General features: G+C 40.2%; 1 protein-coding gene across 9 annotated transcripts in view; it reads left to right on the top strand.

The window, feature by feature from the left end:
* The window catches only part of lrba (LPS-responsive vesicle trafficking, beach and anchor containing), a 266996-nt gene that overhangs the window by 69171 nt on the left and 174591 nt on the right, over positions 1-23234 (top strand). For 8 of the 9 annotated variants that reach the window (XM_061770952.1, XM_061770951.1, XM_061770956.1 and 5 more), the window contains exons 29-33: positions 190-541; positions 11752-11915; positions 14755-14839; positions 15039-15172; positions 18335-18396. In XM_061770952.1, coding sequence (XP_061626936.1) covers positions 190-541; positions 11752-11915; positions 14755-14839; positions 15039-15172; positions 18335-18396 — 797 coding nt within the window. Of the gene's footprint in view, positions 1-189; positions 542-8004; positions 8173-11751; positions 11916-14754; positions 14840-15038; positions 15173-18334; positions 18397-23234 lie in introns of those variants that run through there. The other variant, XM_061770959.1, reaches the window with a different exon arrangement.

Here is a 23234-nt window from a genome sequence, read left to right as displayed (position 1 = left end):
GCGCAGTACTGAGGCGACCATCCGTGCCGCCGTATTGGATAGTAAATGTGGAGTAGTAGTATAGATTGAAACCCTAACCCTGGCTTTAGACCCAGGATTTGAAAGCCTAACCTGAGTGATATTTATTTTTGGTTTAATTGTCATCACCCATCACACACCTGTATAATTGAATGATTATGTTCTATATAGACAGCTGTGCCGGGCCGGAGACAGAGAACGGGGTCTCTCTCCACCGCTACGACTCCGGCATCGGAGACGAGCACGCCTCTATCGGCGCGGCCGGTGAGGCCATGTTGTCATCCTCTGGCAGTGCTGCTCACGGCCCAGACGCCATCTCGGAGGCCCTGTCCACGTTGTCTTCCGAGGTCAGACCCACTGATACCAAAGGCAAGAACGTGAAGGACATCCTGCGCAGCCTGGTCAGCGCACCGACTGACGATATCATCGTGGACCCCGGCCTGCTGCCACCCACTTTTCTGGGGACCGTGGTGGGCGTGGGCGACGTTCCCAGGGATTGCCTGCAGATCCGATCTTTTGACAGGTGAGCGCATCTCTTGACAACAAAATGTTCCTGCAGGAAATACAATAATACATCTGAGCCACTGAGAACTAGAATGGGCTAACTCCATTTTGTCTTTTTGTAGGAGAGTGATTTAGTTTTATGGCTTCAATAAAATCTGAGGGATTTATATCTTCTAGATACTTGTTTTTACAGAAATTGTAGTTTTCCTCAGACTTGAAAACATCTGTCAAATACAGTATATCAATATTTCATGAAAGATGAAATATAATATTCACTTATACTAACATGCAGGTGCACTGGCACCCAAGTTAAACACTGTACTCTCTGAGTCATCCTTCAGTCTGAACCTCACTTTGTATTATGTTGGCCTTTTGGTGAAGCCTGTTTTCCTACAGTCATGCTCAAAGCCATGACTGTCTTTTTATAAAAAAGAAAATCCTTCTTTTGTTATTATAACATTTAGCAAATAGAAATAATTTTGGCAATCCTAATTGACCTAAAACTGGAAAATTTTAGTCTAATTTTATGTCAGACAGTCAGGAAAAAAAAGCGTTATGTTTCTTTTTATACAGTCATGGCTAAAAAGGTGGCAATGTTTTTGAGCATGACTATAAGTTTGGCTATCCTGGAAGTAGTATGGGTTGGCCCGGTTTTTGCGCTGATGAATCAGGGAAAGTTCAGTGTGCAACAATGAACGGTCCCCTATTTGTCAAAATTGTATCTAAACCTTGTTTTAGACCAGTATTTATCTGAAAAATATGCCCTTTCTGTCTTCATTTCTGCACTAAACTTCAAAATGACTTGAAAATGCAGGAAGGGCATTCTAACCTTTAGTGGCTGAAATATAAATACTTGAGAAGCATTTTTTGAGTAACATTTGAACGTTGTACGAGTGTACAAACAAGGTCAGCCCTTTCTTACCACTTTCCTACAAGTGCACAAATGAGGTAACCACTCATTTTACACCCTTCTACAAGTGTAACAATAAGGTAAACATGGCACCCTTATGTGGAAAAAGCACATTTCACTTTTATGGTGACTCGATCTGGTGCAAAGTGGCATACAGCAATATTCATTTGAGGCAACCACTCCCGTTTTCTGGAACTTAAAGTATCCCTCACATTACATTTACTAGTTTTCTAGTAGTTGAAATGCTTAAGATTTGGTGTTTGCTCCTGCTTTTGTGAATGGCGCAGGAAGTTAACCGAATACTATTTTGCCGATCACTGGTGAGGTTGGAAGTGCGTCACGGGGTTGTTGCACTTAGTCCATCACCGTATTGGTTCCAGCCTCATCCATGGTCAAGACAGTCGATGGGTCAAGCACTTCTTCCTCCGTTTCATGGCGGTTGGCAAGATAAATGTTATGTTACGTGTCCAAAAACATAGGTACTGATTGGCAGAGAGGAGACCTAATTGCTCTTCCTCAACTACCTGGATGTCTGTCATGGTAAAGAGTTGAATTTTGTGTGAGGATTAAATAGAGTTCCAGAGAACCCCAATTCAATTTCATAAACTTACATTCAGCTTCAAGTTTAATGGATTTCGGTTCCAAACTAATTCAATTTCTAATTTTTCTTGTCTGATTGTTTTTCAATGCAATGATTGAAATTAAACAATACAAATTTGAATTTTATGATTCAAATTCAGTTTTTTAATGTAAACAATAAGTTCACCTATTGAAATTAAAATACGAATGATTCAAAATCAGTTTCCGGCGGGACATATTTCAGCCCATAGCCACCTTTTTACGCATATGAAATGTCATTTATAACAAATATGAACATTTTTTTTACACTAACTAAAATCTTACTTGTACTTTATGCATGCTATTATTATTGAGTGGTGTCATCTGATCATTGAGTTCAAGTGTTTGATGGAAATGTCAATGGAGTTGTATGTTAAAAGCGGACAATCCTATGCCAAGTAGTCTTAAAGTGAACATACAGGGTTTTCACCAGTGGGCGGTGATATATGTGAAATACTGTTTTTCCGCTTTGCTTCTGTGTGTTGGCGGGCGAAAAAACACTGGTTTCCCTAGGACTCCATATGGCCATTGCTTTTCAAAGTTGACAGTTTCATACCTGACAAAAGCTGCTGACCTTGAAGACATCTCTGCGCAGTACCCCCGGAGGATCCACAAGAACATTCTGTAACAAAAACCCCTTTGAACCGAGGGATCGTGACTCTGTCCGCTATCAATGCTGGTGACCCTGGAGTGGGGCGGGGAAGGGGAAACAGTCATGTGGTGAATCCACAGACAGGCCCAGGTGATGGAAGATGGTCCTTGGGTCTGGTTTACATTTTGACTTCGAGGATGAATAAAAGACTCCTCCATGGGGGAGACTGGTGAAGTTGAGGTTCTCACATTTTGAAGAAAACACCTCCTCCCCGCAGCCAGCCAGCCAGGCAGTCAGCGAGTCTTAACCCCCGACTATGGGAATTCCGCAGCATCTTGGTGATGATGGCGTGTCTTTATCTGAGGAATGCTTTGTCAGGTCTGCGGGTGCTCCTCATATCAGGGGATTAGACTGGCTCCTGCCCGCTGAGCACGCTTGCCGGCTTACAGGGAAGGGCGTAAGGAGCGCTGGAAATCATAGACCTGCAGCTCGGGGAGCCTCCTCTTGCAACACACGCAAGCTCCATTTCACAGCCAGACACCTTCAACAGGGGCTGGAAGAGGCTATAACATAAACACTCACGATAAGGCAGATGTACTGGAGAGGCCCCGCACTTTGTGAAAATGAATACAGTGGTACCTCGATTTAGGAGTGACCCGATTTATGAGTTTTTCGAGACATGCTCCGACTTTTGGGGGGAAAAAAAAAAAAAAAAATGTCTTGACCTGTGAGACTAGAGGGTGGGAGCAATCTTCACAACAGGCAGCAGATACTGAACAATTGAAAAAAAAAAAGGCATTTATTGTTCATCAGTTCAAGTTTACTGTCATCTGAAACGAGAATTACGTTGTGTATTTAACCAAACCGCATAACTTATGAAAGTTCACTTATTGCTGACACACAATGTAAATTCCAATAGACGGGCAAACAAAACTAGCATTGATGTTGCGGTAGTTATAACCCAAAACAATTACAACCCTTTAAGTAAAAGATGTTTGAGCACAAACGGTGCAGCAACACATGTAGCGAGACAATATATTAACACTGGCAAGGATACATTCTTTATATTGGAAAAATGACTAATATTACTTCATCTTACTGAGTCACGTAGTTGTGACTGTCGTCTTTGTGTAATTATTTAAGTATTATAATGGCCCCTTGTGGCTAAGGTGCATACACTGGTAGGAGGAGCAAAGCAAATTTATTTATATGGCGCATTTCATACACAAGGTAACTCAATGTGCTTTACATGATTAAAAGCATTTAAAAACAAAGAAAAAAAACAGCTTATAAACATTTAAAACAAAAATAAAAAAATAATAATACAATTAAAACAGCGTACAGTGGAAAAAATATTTAAAAGTGGAAATGCTCTAAAAAGCATGGGGGGGAAAAAAGAAGAGTTTTTAACCTGGACTGAAAAACGAACACTTGGGGCTTACTTCACTTCTGTTGGCAACTTATTCCATTTGCAGCATAATAGCTAAATGCAGCTTCACCATGTTTGCTTTGGACTATGTTCTCCACTATTTGACCTGAGTCTGTCGATCTCAGAGCCCTACTGGGTTTATATTCCATTAGCATGTCTTTCATGTATTCAGGACCTAAACCGTTTAGTGATTTATAGACCAGTAGTAGAACTTTAAAATCTATTCTAAAGCTGACTGAAAGCCAGTGTAAAGACTTTAGAATTGGATTAATATGCTCTGACCTCTTTGTTCTGGTCAGAACCCGAGCTGCAGCATTTTGAATGAGCTGCAGCTGTTTAATGCTCCTTTTGGGGAGTCCAGTCAGAAGACCATTACAATAGTCAAGTCTACTTGAGATAAAGCATGGATGACCTTCTCCTGGTCTGCTTGACACATGCAAGCCTTCACTCTGGACATGTTCTTCAGATGTCAAAAGCAGTTTTAGTAATTGATTTGATATGACTGTTGAAAGTCAGGTCGGACTCTATCAGAACACCAAGGTTTCGGACTTGGTCTTTGGTTTTTAAAGAGAGTGACTCCAGGTATTTACTAACAGCAATCCTCTTTACTTTATTGCCAAAGCAATTATCTCAGTTTTGTTGTGGTTTAATTGAAGAAAACTTTGGCTCATCCAGTTATTTATCTGTTTTAAACAGTGACACAACACCTCAATTGAACTGGAGTAATCTGTAAGACACTGCTAGATAAAACAGTGTGTCATCTACATAGCTATGATAGTCAAAATTAAAGTTCTGAAGAATTTGACCCAAGGGTAGCATATACAGGCTGAACAGGAGGAGTCCAAGAACTGACCCTTGAGGGACCCCATAGGTCATTGCCATTCAATGAGATTGAACACTTCAAATGGTTCCTCCAGGTAGGACCTGAACCATTTAAGGACTGTTCCATTTAGTCCTACCCACGTTTCCAACCTGTTCACCAGTTTATTATGATCTACTGTATCAAAAGCCGCACTGAGGTCCAACAAGACCAGAATTGACACCTTTCCCGAGTCAGTATTCAACCTTATATCATTTAGCACTTTGATAAGAGCGGATTCTGTACTGTGATGAGTTCGTTAATCTGATTGAAATTTGTCAAAAAGTCCATTTAAGTTAAAGAAATTGCTGAGTGGATTAAAAATAACTTTCTCAACAATCTTGCCTATGAAAGGGAGATTTGAAATGGGTCTATTGCTTGCTAATATGGAAGTGTCCAGCGTTCTATTTTCTAGCAGAGGCTTAATGGCAGCTATTTTAAGAGCTTTAGGAAACTCGCCTGACTGAAGTGAGCAATTGATTATCTGCTGCAGCAAGCACAGACTTTGCAATAGCTTTGAAAAAGTCAGATGGTATTGAGTCAAGACAGCTCGTTGATGGTTTCAGCTGCTGAACCGTTTTCTCTACAGTTTTTTGGTCAACTGTATCAAATTCTGACATGGTAATAGAGTTTTCCTCGGGGCCTTCAGATGCAGTATAATTTTATAATTTTGCTGATTTGTGCTAATATTTAACCTGATGAATTGCATTTTTCCACTAAAATAAGCAAATTAATTGCATTTATCTGCTGTTAGGAGTTCTGGAGCTATCTGATTCGGGGGGGGGGGGGGTTGTGAGCTTGTCAACCACAGCGAACAGAGTGCGAGTAGTATTGAAGTTCTTACTGATGATTTCTGAAAAGTGTTGCTGTCTCGCCCTGACTAAATTACAAAGACTTTTGTCTGTAGAAGTCAGTCAATTTAGAGTTTAGTTTTTCTCCACTTATGTTCTGCTTTCCTACACTTTGATTTAGAGGTCTTTACCATCATTGTGCTCCTCCACGGTGTTCTAGGTCTCCAAGATTGTCTTTGTTTTAATAGGAGCGACAGCATTCATGACATTTGAGATTTTACAGGTGAAATTATCCAAAAGTTCATCAACTGTCTCAGCATTCTCAGTTTGTGGCACAGCAATGGTCTCCATAAGATTAGTGGCAATACTCATTTATGTTAAAAAAAATATTAAAAATAACTTTCTCAATAATCTTGGCTATGAAAGGGAGATTTGAGATGGGTCTATAGCTTGCTAACATGGAAGCGTCCAGCGTTCTATTTTTTAGCAGAGGCTTAATGGCAGCTACTTTAAGAGCTTTAAGAAACCCCAGACTGAAGTGAGCAATTGATTATTTGCTGCAAATCAGCTAGCACAGACTTCGCAATAGCAGCACAATGTCAGTAAGCATTGAAGAATGGAATCATAATGCACAAACTGAATTACAGTATGATATTACTTTGTTCTGTAGAGTGCTATTTTTCTTATAACAAAAAAAAAAACAAAAAAAAAAACTAAATTTACCGTTGGTGTTTTTTGATGGGCTTGAACAGTTAATGACTTTTCATTCATTTCAATGGGCAGAGTTGATTTGAAATATGAGTGATTTGAATTACGAGTGTGGTCTTTGAATAAATTAAATAAATGTATATGGAATATTTAGAAATTGTCAGGCAAACATTTGAAAATTGACAAATCCAAGTTTTACCACCACCCTATACGTCACTTAGAATCTGTCTTAGATCACACCACATAACTATAAACATTTGTGTACTGGATAAAAATAATAACAATTCCCAATCCAGGTATCGAGAACTTTTGTTATTTCACAGTAAAATATGCCCTTTTATTTATTTTTTCCTTTTTTTCTTTTTGGGGAGGGGGGCCCTTGAACTATTCATGAAGTCTCGCACTAAGAATTTATTCTTCACTTATTTTAGACTTAAAAATGCCAACTCAAGTTTTTAGACCAAATACAATTTTTCACCACATTTGTGCAAAAGATATGTACATTTAATTATTAGTTTCTCCAAGATGTATTCGTGTTGTCTCACATCACAAATTTGTTAAACAAGCAAAAAATTTGAATAAAAAAAAATAAAAAAAAATAAAAAATAAATAAATATATAATAATAATTTAAATTGCCAATTTTAATACCCTTCAAATGTTATTTTGTAAAGAGTTTAGCCAAAATGTTAGATTTCCACAAAATTTAATAATGCATAAAATACATTATACAGTACAAAGTTTGAGGAAAAAAATACTTAGCTGCACTGAATTAGGTTTATACTAAAGGCATTTTTATTTGAATTTAAAAATGGTCAAATCGAATTGTTCCCAATCCCTGAAGTGTTGGAGTGCAAATAAATACAAAATGAGCAAATTTCTTGTGTGCACCCATATATTTTGAGTTTAATAAATCTGTGAAATGGATAATGGAGTATGACAGGGAATCTTTTGTGTAAGGAGACATTGCTGAGGTTCAATCTGAAAGTCGTAAAAGTTTAATGCAATCTCTTCTACAGACCTCTGTTGAAAGTTCCAGTTGGGAGCATCTCATTTAGTTTGTAGTGATTACTCCATTGTCATCAGTTCTTCCCATTGTGCAGTAATCACACACTACCACTGTTTATCATCTACCGCGTCCATCACTGCTTGGCACCGACAAGCAAACCACAAGTTCTCCTGCGACAAGACGACGAGACAAGTTGACATTCTACACAGACGTGCTTGCCAAAACACGCCACCTCTTCTCTCGTCCAGACGCATGGATTTACGAGAGCGACATAAGGGGGAACAAGAAAATCCAGATAAAAACTGGGTGTGGGTCAGAAGGTGAAGTATTCCCCCCCACCTCCTTGTCTGATTTATTTACTAGCGCAGACCTGGTGGATTTCTCCCATCCATTTCTCAGCCGTGCCCCTGTTATGACAGGCAGTCTGCAAATATTTGCTGACATGAACCAGAACCAAACAGTGTCATTGTACAAGCTGCTGATTTAGATCAGCAGAATGTGCGAGTGTTGGACGGTGGGGATATACACGGGGCGCGCTTGTTTGCATTCCTGCCGTGCGTGTACAGAAGACTTGTGTCCATCGTGAAGTGTTGTTAATGGAGTGCTCGGGAAGAAACTCAGCATGTCAGAAACAAACAGCGCTTGACTGACGGCAAGTTGAATTTCTCACATCCCTCCTCAAAATGGACGACCGTAAATGACAAATGTGTCACAAAATGGAGGACCGTAAATGATGGTAAGTGTCACAATGTAGGGCTCTGAATCATGTATTTTGCAAATTGGAGGAATGTCAATAACAGAATTTCACAAAATTGAGGATTGTAAATAACAAATATGTCACAAAATGGAGAACTGTAAAAAACAAATGTGTCAAAAATGCATGATTGTAAACAACAGATATGTCACAAATGAACCAGTATAAATAGCGAATGTCGCAAAATGGAAGACTGTAAAGGAGGGATGTGTCGGAAAAAGACGACTAAATAACGTCGCATAATGGAACACTGTAAATTACAATAAATGAGCAGGTCATTTAATGATGAAAATGTCACAAAATGTAGGACTGTAAATAATACACGTGGCAAAATGATGAACTGTAAATATTGCAATGGGACACCTGTAAATAGTGTCACAAAATGGGACAGCGTAAATAACATGTTGCAAAATGGAAGACTGTAAATAACGGCTATGATGCAAGATTAAAGACTGTAAATAATGGATACATTGAAAAATGGAGGACTAACAATGTTTTCAAAAAAATGGACTCTTAATTTCCATGTCAGTAAATTAACATCTATGAACTGAGATCAATATACTTACTACCCTTCTTTTCTTTTCCTTATAGGGAAAAGAGAGTCCTCTATTTGACGGGGGTGTTTATTTTTTTATTGTTAAGTGGCTGATTAATTGGGGCACGACATCTGAGTGGAAATATGGTATTTACTATTTTCTTTTTCCCCCTCACCTTATTTAATGACTGTGTACATCCTGGTAGCTTTGAGGCTGGTGTGGTAGGCATCGTAAAAGTTTTACACACACACACACCTACACACCATTTAAAATTGCAGCGATTACTGGAACACAACATTTACGGCACACATACATAGCAGGTTAAAGCCGTTAAATAATTCACACACACACGCATACACACACCTTGGGCCTCCTGCATTGCGGCTGACCGCCATTGCTGACGACTGATTAATCGTCCGGGTCGGCCCACTCATGATAAGTGTGGCTAATGACCTGCTGAATAATTCACCGACTCCATTACAAGCAGATGGAAGGTTTCACACAAACACACATACTCTATTAGCGTCACTCTTTTGTGCTTTTTATATAACATCTATGTTTAGGTAGTTGCAGCGGTCGTCTTCAAGTCCTGATACAGCCGTCCTGTGTTGTGGTTATGTGAACAGAAGCAAAAGTTAGCAGATAACGTGTCTGCGGCCTGCTTGCAGTTAGCAAAACTGATTGATTTTAACGATGCAATTCTGTCGCAAAATGAAGGACCATAAATAGTGGACATGTTGCAAAATGGAGGACTGATAGTGACGAACATGTCAGAAAACTGAGTTTTGAAAATAATCATCATAAAATGGAGGACTGTGAATATCACAATATGCAGGAATGTAAATAACATACTGTACGTAGCAAAGTGGAGCACTGTAAATAATGGCTACAGAACAGAGGACTGAAAAGAATGGATATGTTGTAAAATTTAGGACTGAATGACAAACATTGCAAAATGGAGCATCATAAATAAAGGATATGTGGCAAAATGGAAGACTAAATAACGGCTATGTTGCAAAATGGAGGACTAGTAAGTAACGAATGTCGCAAAGTGTAGGACTGTAAATAATATGCTGAAAGGTGAAAAGGTTGTAAAAAATTAATTTTGCAAAATGGACTAACAAACATGCTGCAAAATGCTGGATTCTAAATGGCATAAAATTGAGTAAAGTAAATAAAGTATATGGCGCAAAAAAGACCAAATAACGAATGTGTCACAAAATGAACTGTAAATAACAAATCGCTTGCAAAATTTAGGACTGCAAATCCAACAATGGAGGACTGTTGTTAATTATGTTGCAAATTGTAAACTTGACTGGCCTGGATAAACTCATGGTATATTTGTTAGCCTATGTGCAACCTTTGTTGTTACCCTATTTCTTAATTTACTAATCTAGGCAAACATACAGTTTGCGCTATATTTGCTAGCCTGTATACTAAATGGGCTAGCTGGTATAAACTCTTGTGCTATCCTCACTCGCTTGTCCGCTAACTTGACTAGTAAGCTAGTCGAGTACTTACAAGCTTACTAGTAGTAGTAAGCTTGTGCGATGTTTGCTTGACTGCGGGCTAACTTTGCTTGCATTTATTAACTCCTGGGCGATATCCGTCAGCCTGTGTACTAACTTGGCAAGCTTGGTTAAACTCATAGGCCATCTCCAATAACGTGTCTGCCAGCTTGGCCAGCCTGAGTGTTAAATTGGTTAGACTGTGTGCTAATTCTAGTAACCTGGGTAAACTGTACTATATTTACTACCCGCTGCGCTAACCTGGCTTGCCAGGGTAAAGTCATGCTCGTCTCCATCATACCTCAATTGCTTCACAACTGTGTGCTAGCCTTTGGTCTCTTTGCCCTTCCACTGTACTTAAACATGTGCATAGCATGTTTGACCGTACATCACGCACGTGTGTGTGTGTGTGTGTGTGTGTGTGTCAGCAGCATCGGCAGCCAGTGATTAGGCTCTGCTTCCCCTGTGTCAGCACTGATAAGCAGGGTCAGCCTCCCTTTGATATGGCCAGTGGTCTGTCAGAGCTCTGCTCCAGACTGACGGCTTATCTGCAGCGCGGCGTTCAGCTTCCCGGCTGCCGTTCCAGCCGCACTCGCAAACTATACCACTTTACTCTCAAATGTAGGGACATTTTTGGGGCGTAGCAGGTATCGACATAAAAAAAGCCAGAGTAAGCTAAACCAGTTGATCGCTTGATCCTCTGAACCGACATCTCGCACGAACTCAAGAGTTTTGTGTGACTTCTAGGATTATTTTTCTCAAAAATGTAGGTTGGATTCTCAACCCTGTATTTATGCCAAAACACAAGGCAGCAAAAAAGCCAAATAAAAAGCAAAACCAGTCAATACTCTCGACTGACATCTTGCACAGACTGCCAATGTTTTTTGCGATGTCTGAAGATATTTTTTCCCAAAAATTGAGATCAAATCCTGTACTCCAAATTATGTTGATGTCCATGAATCACGGAAACTAAGTTTTATGCAACTTGTAATTGTGTAATTTTTCCAGAAAAGTGAACAGCAAGCATATGTGAAAAATGTGTGTGAAAAAACAGCATGTAATAAAAGCAAAACACAATACTTCTTAACCATTGTTGTGACAATCCCATCAGGGGTGCCACAAAAAAAGACAAAATAGTGTAGCTTCCTCTTTATAGTCTTCTCTACACGCCCCTTTTCAGGGCTTCTCCTTCATATAGGGTGAAAACCTCCAAAGAAAAAACGAAAATGGAGTTGATCCTCTGAACAGTCGTCTTGTGTGAACTCTGAAGGTTTTGTGGGTTCTGAAGGCATTTTTACCAAAATATTTAGGCTGTATGCTGAACTATGCACATATGCGAAAAAATAAGCTGCAAAAAGCCAAAGAAAAAAAACTTTATCACAGCAATCCTAAAAGTGTAAAAACCTACTGAATGTGAATTTTTGCATCATTGTGCATTTGTATCTCTGTTTGTCATCTACTGCCATTAAACGTTTATTGTGTACACTGATGTGAATATTGTGTTGTTTGTCGTGCAGGAGTGTCGTCCTTGCGCCCAAGAAAGCGGGCGTGACGTCTCAGGTGCCCACTGCCGCCGCCGCCGCCATCCCTGCTCCCCCCACCGTGCCCGCTGTGTCACCCGCTGCTGCCGTGGCCGTGGTCTCTTCTGGAGATACATCACAGGCCAGCGGCTCTGCAGATGGTCAGTACTCGCATCACACGCAGACTGAATTACTTGGCTATGCGAGAAATCAATATTTATTCAGCAATGCTGCTCTTCTGTGCGGCTTGCGTAGCATAATGTGCTTATCTAAAACCTCAGTACACAAACCAGTGCGACACTAAATCACATAAAGCTCCAGCTCAATGGCCCTTCTTCAAATTAAATTTATAAAAATTACATTTAGAAAGTAGATGAAAAACCTTAAACTAGAAAATAAGAAAATGCTAAAAAAAACAAAAATAACTAGTAACTAAGGAGGGTGTGTGCCAAAAATAGCCTATAAATAGAAATATGTGAATTTTGAATAAAACTAATAAATTGTCCATGAACTAATTAAATTTAGAATATAATTAGGAATTTCTTATGAAATAAATGAATAAATAGGTTAATATTGTATTTAATATTTATCACATCGTATTAAAAAACATATTTCACAGTTTAAGAAATCAGTTGGCTTAATATTTATATTTAAATGTGGGACAAAAATGTATTTGCTTTGATAAATTTGTTGACAGTTTATTACAATTAATATCCATATTGTGGAATTATGATAAATTAGGTGTATTTAAAAATATATATATATTTTAATGATTAAATTTGCTTTATATTTTGAGAATTTCCGCACACACAAAAAAACACCCTCCCTGGATAGCATTTAGGAAGCTGACTTTGTGTTAAAAAAAAAAAAAAAAGACATTTTAATTCCGATACAATTATTTGTCTGTTAGTCATTGAAGCAATCCTGAAAATTGTAAAATTGTACACCTGTTATTATAGCAAATTATTTTAATCATTAAATTATTATGACCCTCCCATCTTACAGTGAAAGATAACAGCATCCATTTTCACTTACCAAATATGGTTTCTTGCCCTGTATATTAAAATGCCATGTGGTTGGGCAGTCACTGTAGTTTTTGAGTGTTTTTTTAAAATTTATTTAGTATTTATTAAAAAAAAATAAAAATAAATAAATAATCTCAAAATTTAATTCAAAATAATGAAGGGGAGGACTGACAGGGACGTTCATTTAGTCCTTTTTGTTTTCAATCCTTCATCTCGAGTGGATTGTGGGAGGGGGGGTAATGGCGGGTGGAGAATCCCGGCAGAGCTGCTTAACACCTTATATACACACTCGCGTGCACATTCATTCCAAACCACATCACACGTCATTCCCGAGGAGTTATCCCCTCTCAGAGACTGTCCCGGCTGGAAAAACAAGCAAGGAGTGTAATCCTCCTCTTGCTCCTCCATATTCAGCCGTGCATTAGCTTATTTACGAGGTGCGGCGAGGTCCATTTAGTGGTGGGTCATATCATACATTGATTCTGTAGCGTGTGTGCTGTTCTGCCTCATTGCGCAATGATGATGTAAAGCAGATTTTAGACCAACAATGAAACGGTCAGAAAAGCAGCCTTGTGGGCTAAATTGCTATATGATGACCTAATGAGTGGCAAAATCAATGGTGTTTGTTCACAGCTACGTCACATTAAGTTTAGTTTCCATGATTTGTGGGCATTGTCATATTTTTCCGCCTTGCCATGCTGCACTGAGCAGACAGAATCCCTATTACTACTGTTGTCACTGTGCTACTGATACGTAAAAATACGTTACGTTACAATAAGTTAAATGTACGTTATTTTGGGCCATAGTCATATTTTTCCACTTTGCCATCAATGGTACCCAGGACACAGACTCGTCTTTCTATTTCGTTGCCATGTTAACGCTATATTGCAAAAGATCCCTCCGATCACAATCTTCAATGCGCTACTGCTATGTTGTTTTATTTCCGTGATTGATGTCATCGTATTATTTCTGTATTTTTTTTTATTTATTTTTTTTGTTTATATTCATAATCATAGTTTCCTCTTTTTTACCATATTCTACTCCGCAACCAAGACACAGTCCACTGTTGTCACTACAGTACCGTTAATAAGTCACAAGACGTTGCCTTGATTTATGGTCACTATCATATTTTTCCTCCTTAGCATATTGTACTGAACAGCTAGGACAGAGACACTTGTACTCTTTCCGTCGCTACACTCCTGCTATGTCACAATAAGTTCAATTTCCGTGATTAATGGGTACAATATTTTTCCTTTCTAACATCGGTGATAGCCAGGACAGTCATCCTCTTTTGTTGCTATGCTCTGGCTATATGACAATAACTCCTGATTACCAGCTGGATGATCACCATCATCTGTTTAGTGCTGTGGTCTGATTAAAAATGTCCGGTGGCCTGGACTGAGCAGCCAGGATAGAAATGCTTCACTATATTAACATTACATGGCTATAAGTTCCCTTTATGTAATTTATGGTCATCTTATTTTTTTCTCTTTGCCAAAAATGATATCCAAGTCCACAACAATGGCAATTCAAAAGCAAAATACTTTTCATTTAGGTCTGTTTCCAAATTGTGCAACCTTATTTCTAGGAACAGGAGGGGAGAAAAAAAACAGCGTGTGCTAAGCGGGTGACAGTGAAACATTACCAGGCTCTAAGTATGTAATTTAGAGGGCTCCGTCATGGAAAGCTCTGAATTGTAAATTGATAAGGAAGACGTATTGTGCCCGGAGTACATCATGCGCTATCTAAACCATAAAAATTATACTTGTACCCCCACTTGCCCTACTCCACCATAAATCGCCCCATCCCCTCTCTTCCAACATTTGAATGGAAGCCATTGTATGATTTCATAAGAGGCATGTTTCCACACCGGTTTATGGCGCTATGCTGGCCATGTAATGTATTGCCTTGAGTGTGTGCGTGTGTCAGTGTGAGTCCAGACTAATAACAGAGGTCTATGGTTTCCCCCCTGCAGCAGCCGGCCAGGATCCAGCTAGCGCTAGCTTGCCATCTGTCCCGCCGCTCTCCCCTGTGACCCAGCACACGGCCCCCAATATGAGGTGATTCATCTTATTTTTTCCACCCTTTATACACATACACACACACTCACGCGCACACACATGCACACATTCATTTAAATACCTTTTTATATTGATTCAAGTGTTCCCCATTAAAAAAAAAAACAAAAAAAAAACAGGGCCTTGAACTAGAGTTTCCTGACTTTTTGCCCATCGTGTCCTCTCGATGATCATTTTCTAGCATCTCTGAGCGTCTGGAACATGCCCTGGAGAAGGCAGCCCCCTTACTCAGAGAGATCTTTGTGGACTTTGCCCCGTTTCTCTCCCGGACCCTGTTGGGCAGTCACGGACAGGAGCTCCTCATCGAGGGCACGAGTAAGTACGATGCCACAGTCTTACATTGCATTCAAGGCCGCTGGGGAAGTTGCATATGTCCGACTTGGATGCATTCAGGTAAAAAAACATGGCGGATGACAGCAATAAATTCGTATTTGTTATTGTTTGTTAAAAGACAATTCGACTGTCAATGGTAATGGCCATTGTCATATCAGGCCGCACCTTGGTGAAGATTGGTTGGACTTGTCGACGTTTCAATGCAGTTTTCATTGCCGTATTAGTCCAACATCAGATTTTTGATGGAGTAGCCCAAATGTGCTGTTTACACTGCAATTTATTCGTGCACATCCATTTCTATCACCACTGTCACCTTTTTAAATAAAACCATTACTGGTGTAGCTTTGTGACAAGTGCTATCGAACGAATTTGATGGTGAGATCACAATTGTGTCGCAAAATGTCAAACCTGTTTCAGTCAAGAGGCACAAATCCGATCTGGAAAAGTCCAGATTACATGTGCCGCAATTTAAGTTGCCCATCCCTGTAATATTTATAAATATTCATTCTATATGATTTAGGCATCATGCATGCGCGGTGATCCCAATTTCATCACCTGGCCCCCTCATCCTCGTCAGTAGAAACGGCAATAATGTTCCTTTTTCTCATCAGTGAACAACTTCACACAATATGTGCACTGTGCAACAAGAGGGGGAAAACACTCTGGACCTCCTTTATGCCAAATACCAATGTGAAGGGAGCTCTTCTTATAGATGTTATTGTTATAATACATTTATTATTTATTTGTATTTACTATTTATTAATAATTCATTTGTAATTTTAATTAGCAAAATAGTATTATTAATTTTTTTATAATTGTTATCGTGATTATTATGGTCACTGGTAGTGTAGTTGTACATGCTGCTGCCTTTCACGCAAACGGCGCAGGTTCGATTCGCGGTCAGCGCACCAGTACCCAACCACTGCCTGTCCCTAGCCTGGACAAAAATGGGTGGGTCGCATCAGGAAGGGCATCCGCATCCGGTGTAAAAACTGTGCCAAACAAAATCATGCGAGTGACTTGCTGTGGCGACACCTGACAGGGAAAAGCCGAAAGCCACGTCTTCTTCATTATTTAAATTGTCTTTTATGATCAATTTTATGTACGCACTTTGTTACTGAGGCAGATTTTGTTAAAGTGCACTAGAATTTTGACAAAGTAGCATGAATCTGATCAGGAAAAGATTGACCATCAGTTTCAAATATGACAATACAATGGTTTGTATTGGGACAAATGTTGTTGCCATGTTGTCAGTCAATTGAATTTTCTCGTCGCTCTAATTTTTGTTGAGAACATGATCAGATTCAAGACCATGGTTTTCAATTAAATCTTAGCAGGAAAGCATCGGATTCCCCAAAAATCTGACCTGAATGTAACCATATAGATTCGGTATACCCTGATTCTTAAATTGCCTTTAACGCAGTAGCGTGATGAGCCGGTAGCAGCGCTTGAAGGTTTCCGGGGGCCCGGGTCAGAGGCCAGGCCCCTAATAGCAGTGTTTGGGATGTCTGCTGCCACCAAACAAAATGGAAAGTTGATTGATAGTTGCAGGAGGGGGTCGGGGGTGACTGTGTAGAAAGTAAGCAGGGGGAGGTGTGTTTTTGTACATATCCACGTCCCATCCCTCCGTCTGAACCTCTGGACACTCCAGTGGCCCCCTTGATCTCTTCAACCCCCCCCCATTGCTGGCCATTAGGGACCAATGGGGGACATATGTCGGCACAAGTCAGACCTGTAATACAAAACCCAAATATGTATTAGTTTACATTAACATCATGTCAGCTCATTAGTCACATCAATACTCGGCGCTCCCTTACAGATGGTACAGTGTTAGCTAATACACTTTCTGATGAAGGACTGCATTATCCGTTTCCAACAAGCAGTGCAGTTGGGTTTTGTTATGCGATTATGACTGTTTGAGTCCCAGTGTTTTAAAGTGTCAAACAAGTTAACCACTATGTAATAAAACTAAAATAAAGTAAAACTACTCACTCTTCTAATATGCCGAGCGAGGGAACAGGAACCACTTTGTTGGCAAACTTCTCATTAATTAGCCTTTCAGCTACATGCTATTTTCGCTCGTATCAGCTTGCTTAATTGTGTGTTGATGCAGGTGGTATTTCATTAGTAGCCAGAACCTTTCCTCTGCCGCAGTAAGTTTGCCGTTTCTGTTCTATGGTTAGCATCACACTTTTCCCCTTGTTGCTGGTGCCATTTAGTGACAGTGTCACAATAAAACGGTTTGAACTCCAAATTTTGTTTGGCTTCTGAAGCACATTTTGTTTGTATTAATTCATTAATTTTTTATTTATTTAGTAGAACCAATTTATTCCTATTTCATTTATTTTACCGTTCACTCCAAATGGTACCGCTATATTTTTTTCCCCTAGATGGTTTCCAACATGTACCACTTTATTTTAATTTATTTTTAATTTGCTCACTCCAAATTACACAATTTTATTAAAATGTATTTATTTGTTTCATACCTGGTCCCTCCAAATTGCACTATTTATTTATTTTTTATTTATTTTTATTTTTTTGACGTACCTGGTCACTAGAAATTATAACCATGTATTTCCTTATTTTTAAACCTGTTACTTTAAACCTGTTACGCTACTATATTTATTCTTACCACTTTATTGTATCCCTATTGTATCACTTCATTTTTATTTATTAAATTTTTGTACCTGGTCACCCAATTAGTACTAGTTATTTTGTATTTTTATTACCTAGTACTCCAATTTATATACATTTATTTTTATTTATTTTTTACCTTCTCACCCCAAAATGTAGCACTTTTGAGCCACTCTACTGAAATATATTTGAAACAATCATACCTGTAGCTTATCTCTTAATGAAATCTGGCTTTTCTTTGGTTTGTTTTGTTATACCACTTTTGTTTTTACTTATTCACAGCAAATGTTTAGTGTCATGATAGTCAATTTTCATCATAGTCAACAGAAGAAATATTGTCAAATGCCTGTCACTACCGCATATGTAGCATGTGTTGAAAGTGCAAACCAAAATCTGCTTCTACTGTTCCAGACTGTGACGGTATCAACTATACTGCTTGGTGGAAACATGGCTAGAGATGCCCATTTTGTCAAATAACACCAACTCTCTGTCTTATTGTATTTCCCCCAGGCTTGGTGTGCATGAAGTCCAGCAGTTCGGTGGTAGAGCTCGTCATGCTGCTGTGTTCACAGGCAAGTCTCGCATCTTTATCACCTCTCTCGGATGCCCTTTGCTGTAGTTTTGATTTATCTGCCTCTCCTTGAGTGCACTAAATCCACAACAGCAACAACAGAGTCAGGACTCAGAGCCATCCAGTCACTTATCTCTCCATTCCTGCTCGTGTCCTGTCCCCTCAACGAGGCCCGAGAAAACTGATCGAAGGCATCTCTGCTCGCAGGTATCGGCCATATAGGTCAAGGGTGGGCGACCTGTCCACCTCCCCTTTGACCCCGGCCCCCTTTGTGGGCCCAAACCGACGAGGAGGGATAATGTCGATTTGATGGTGCTTTGCATTGATTGGGCCTTGTTTCCTGGACGGTTATGTTGCCAAGTTTATTTAGCCTGCCGCCACATTCATGAATACTAATTCCGGGATCATAAGCAGGCGTAGGCGGATCGATGACTGGTGCTGTCAATCGCGTCATTGCGGGATACCTGATTAGCATCACGCTCCCGATGGGTGCTCTGTTACTGCTGTCAATCAGAATCCAATACAGTGGATACCTACCATTTTGTTAATTCTGCTTTGCAACACTAACCATATTTCCACAAATAGTTTGCAAGGGTATTTAATTACCCTAGTGCAGACGAGGGAGACATTTTTAGAATATTAAACAATGTTACCGATATTAAACAATCTTAAGTGAATGGGGAGTTTAAAAAGAAAAGAAAATACTATACTGGAGAACAGTAACATAGACAAACATTTTTGGATCTGGATTTACAACTTGTGGAATGACACTGAGAGACTTTACATGCTTGGTGCTGCTGTTCTGGTTAGCAACATGGTCAAATCTACTCAAAGTTATTAGTGTTACTACCAGTTTTTTCACCTAATTTGAGGGAGGCATTTTTGGAATACAGTAAACAATGTACAGTACATGGGCACACACAACATTATGGAGTGACCAAGTGTTGGGAGTCTACTGGAAGACTAATAGTCGTCACCACATAGTGTCTGTTTACATGGTTCGGTGCTGCTTTTTTGGTTCGCCACAGAGGTCAGATGGATTCAGCAAATTAATTACAGTTAGTACCTTTTTTCCCTTAGCAGGGAACAATTTACGAGAAGTGGAAGCAGAGTTTAAAATAAAATGACAAGTTTTATTATGAAGAAATGTGGAAAAACGAGGCAGACTCGCCGGAACAAATATCTGCGTAGCTCACTGTAACACGGACACATACAATGTTTACGAAGCGACCACATACTTTAAGTCAGCGTCTACTGGAACGTTAATGGCACGTTAAGATCATCTTTAATATTGTTCAGGGGAACTTGAACGTCCTCAAACTTCAACTCATCTGAAAGACTGTTTTAATGCCTTGGTAAGAAGTGCTGCTGTCTTTGTTAGCAAGAGAGTTCAGACAGGCTCAGCTGTGAATTATTAAATCTACGTCTTCCTACAGGAATGCTAACTGATCATCTTATACTGATTTGTATTAAAAAGAGATGAGACTCGCGTTAAATCTGAGAGACTGTTTACGTGCTAGTTGCTGCTGTTTTAGTCTGCAAAACAGAGTTCAAATAGGCTTTGGGTTCAAACAAAAGCATCAATGAACTTAAATGATTAGGTACTACCAAAAAAGGGAGGGATCTGTTTGATGGAGGTGTTTATAATCTTTTACTCATTTAACAATACACTGTAAAACTGATTACATGCAAGTTGCTGCTGTTTTGGTTATCAACGGAGTTAAAATGGGCTAAATGATAGTGTCTAAAAAATAAAAAAAGGAGGCTTTTATGTTCTTTCAGTGCACCAGCAACTCATTGGTGTGTAGTAGTGTCACAGGGGTCATTGGTTTATGACGGTCCTTCCGTACGGTGTACAATGAACTACTTTGTGTACGTGGTCAGTCGTTCAGCATGAGAAGGCACACAGAGGATCAGCCGTACTTACTAGTTTTCATTTATATATTTTATTTATGGCCTAAAAGTCTTTTTTTATACAAATATTCACTGTAATAATGTCTTGACTATTGCGTTAGCGTAGCTTAGCGTTCCAGCTTGCGTACACATTCAGGTTAAGTCACTGCCGTGGAACCGAATGCCGAGGATTAGATTTATTTAGTTGACAAAATACAGTGTTTTTATTTTCAAGCCACGAGGATAGCTGATACCGTTTTTTTTCTCAATTTACTGCGCAATAATACAAAAAACACAACTGATTAATGACGCGTCAGTTGAAACCATGCTTTCCTTTTTTATTTTATCAGCTTTAATTTCCCAAATAAATAGTACCTGCCATCTGGCTTTATGCCATCTCCAGCTTTTTAACCCCTTCCTAAGACGTTGGCCCCCGTATAACGGTGGAGAGTACGGTGAGATAGAGGTGAGAATGACAGGCTCTAATGCTGCTATTTGTCATATCTGTCAGGGTTTTGTTTAATACTAATCTAATCAAAGGCGGAATCTCTTTGATTGTTCCAGCCAGGTCCGACTGCTTCACCCACCACCCCCGCTTTTAGTCCCCGAGCCTGGCTATGCTCCTTTTGCGCGAAGCCTTCTCCACCTAATCTACAGACATCCACACTCGCAGCCCCCAGCCGCCCCCCTACACACACACACACACACACACACACACACACACACACACACTTTTCAGGGAACCACTGGGATTGGATAGCGCAGTGTTGATTGCTTCCATAAATCATCTGGGCCAAATTCTCTCACAGCTAATGCAAATGTAATTTTATTGTGAGCGAGAAAAAGGGAAACGCAGGGACAGACTTTCCTCTAGGCTAAATTACTGCATGTAATCATTTGTGTGTGTTTGTTCCCCTGTGTGTGATTGATGATGTCATTTAGCCCGCACCTCCCACCCGGCGCAGGAAGTGCCCATTCCTTGCACAGGAAGCGCTCAAGCGGCCATCTTGAGTAGAGGGGTAGGGGGAGGGGTGGGTGGGATGGGGTGATGTTTTTGATTGATTCCCAACCCCACCTCATTGTTGATGCGACCTCGCTCTTTCTGAGGGAAATTTTAATTAATTTCCCGTGCTTTGAGATGGAGTGGAGCTGGGATGAGGGGTCAGGAGGCAAGAGACTCCAGAGCAGTTTTTAATCAGGCACCCCCGAGAGAGTCGCATGGGCCGCCGCATCATCGCACCGTTGAGGAGGTGATGGTAAACCACTCTTTGATGGCTGACTCGTTTCTAAACAGCAACAACAGGCCTTCCAATAAAAGGGCCATTTTGAGCAGACGGTAACTGTTTGGATGGCATCTTGATATGAATTCCTACGGACTGCTGTATATACAATCGGATGATTAATGCCTATATACTGTACTGTAGTTCCAAGGAGTACAATGTCTACTACAGTGAACCCCCCGCATATTCACGGTTCCGTATTCAGACCAAAATGGTCAACTTTGTCCTTTTCGGCCGTGAATTTTTGAGACTCTCGTGGGTCTACTCATGACAGACATCTCAATCCTAATTCCAGACGCTGTAGACTACCAAATGTAGATTTTCACCTGCAAAAACATGGCTGCAAAATTTGGCACATCAAACTAGGCTGCCATGATTCGCCCACACACAATGACAACATTTTTAAAGTTTGGGTATGTATCATCGTCCATTAGTAAACTACAGGTTCTTGGGTGGAGTGTGCGGGTGAAGAAGGTCTTAAAGGTATTTGGGGGCAAGAGCATGGAGGGATTTGTCGGTGAAGTGGAGGAGTTTGTAAGAAATATGGAACTTGACTTGGAGCCAGTGGAGATGGAAGAGGGTTGGGGTCTGGTGCTGCCAGGCCTTGGTGTGGGTAAGAACCTGTCCAGTGCATTAGTGGGTACCCCGTACGGGACTCCGTTGCAGTAGTCCAATCGGGAATTGATAACGAATGGGTGAGGGTTTCAGCCACCGAGTCAGAGAGCAATGGTAGAGCAGGGAGATGTTTTTTAGGTGATAGGAGGCAGACTTGGTGACGGAGACTTGAATGTGAAAGTAGAGTCAAGAATGACCATCCAAGGTGAAATATGACGTCTGTCCACCCTTTGCAGCTGTAACAGTTTAAACTCTTCAAAAAAGCCTGTCCACAAGGTGTAGGAGTGTATTTATGGGAACGTTTGACCATTCTTCAGAAGCGCATTTGTGAGGTCTCACACTGATGTTGAACAAGAAGGCCTGGCTCTCAGTCTCTGGTCTAATTCATCCCAAAGGTGTTCTATCAGGTTGAGGTCAGGACTCTGTGCAGGCCAGTCAAGTTCATCCACACCAAACTCTCTCATCCATGTCCTTATAGACCTTGCTTTGTGCACAGGTGCTCAGACATTTTAGAAATGGAAGAACTGTTCCCACAAAGTTGGGAGCATGGAATTGCCCAAAATATTGGCTTCTTAGTTCCAGTGAAAGGAACTCTTTGGACAGTTCTTTCTCCCAACTTCGTGGGAACAGTTTGGGAATGGCAAGGTCAAAAAAGACATGGATGAGAGAGTTTGGTGTGGATGAACTTGACTGGCCTGCACAGAGTCCTGACACCAACCTGATAGAACACCTTTGGGATGAATTGGAGTGCAGACTGAGAGCCGGGACTTCTCTTCAACCATCACTCTGTGACCTCACAAATGCGCATCTGTAAGAATGGTCAGAAATTCCATACACACACTCCTGAACCTTGTGAAAAGCTTTTTCAGAAGAGTTAAAGCTCTTATAGCTGTGAAAGTTGGATAAATGTCATATTAAACCCTATTGATTAAGAAGGGGATGTCACTTAAGATCATATGTGAGTCAAGGCAGGTGAGTGAATACTTTTGGCAATATAGTGCAGGGCTGAAACCATGAAAGAGTTGTACCTGTGGTGCCAAGGTTATCAGGT

The sequence above is a fragment of the Phyllopteryx taeniolatus genome, chromosome 4 (genome assembly GCF_024500385.1).
Source record: "Phyllopteryx taeniolatus isolate TA_2022b chromosome 4, UOR_Ptae_1.2, whole genome shotgun sequence".
NCBI classification, from domain to species: Eukaryota; Metazoa; Chordata; class Actinopteri; order Syngnathiformes; family Syngnathidae; genus Phyllopteryx; species Phyllopteryx taeniolatus.
This window is presented reverse-complemented; position numbering and strand designations above follow the sequence as displayed.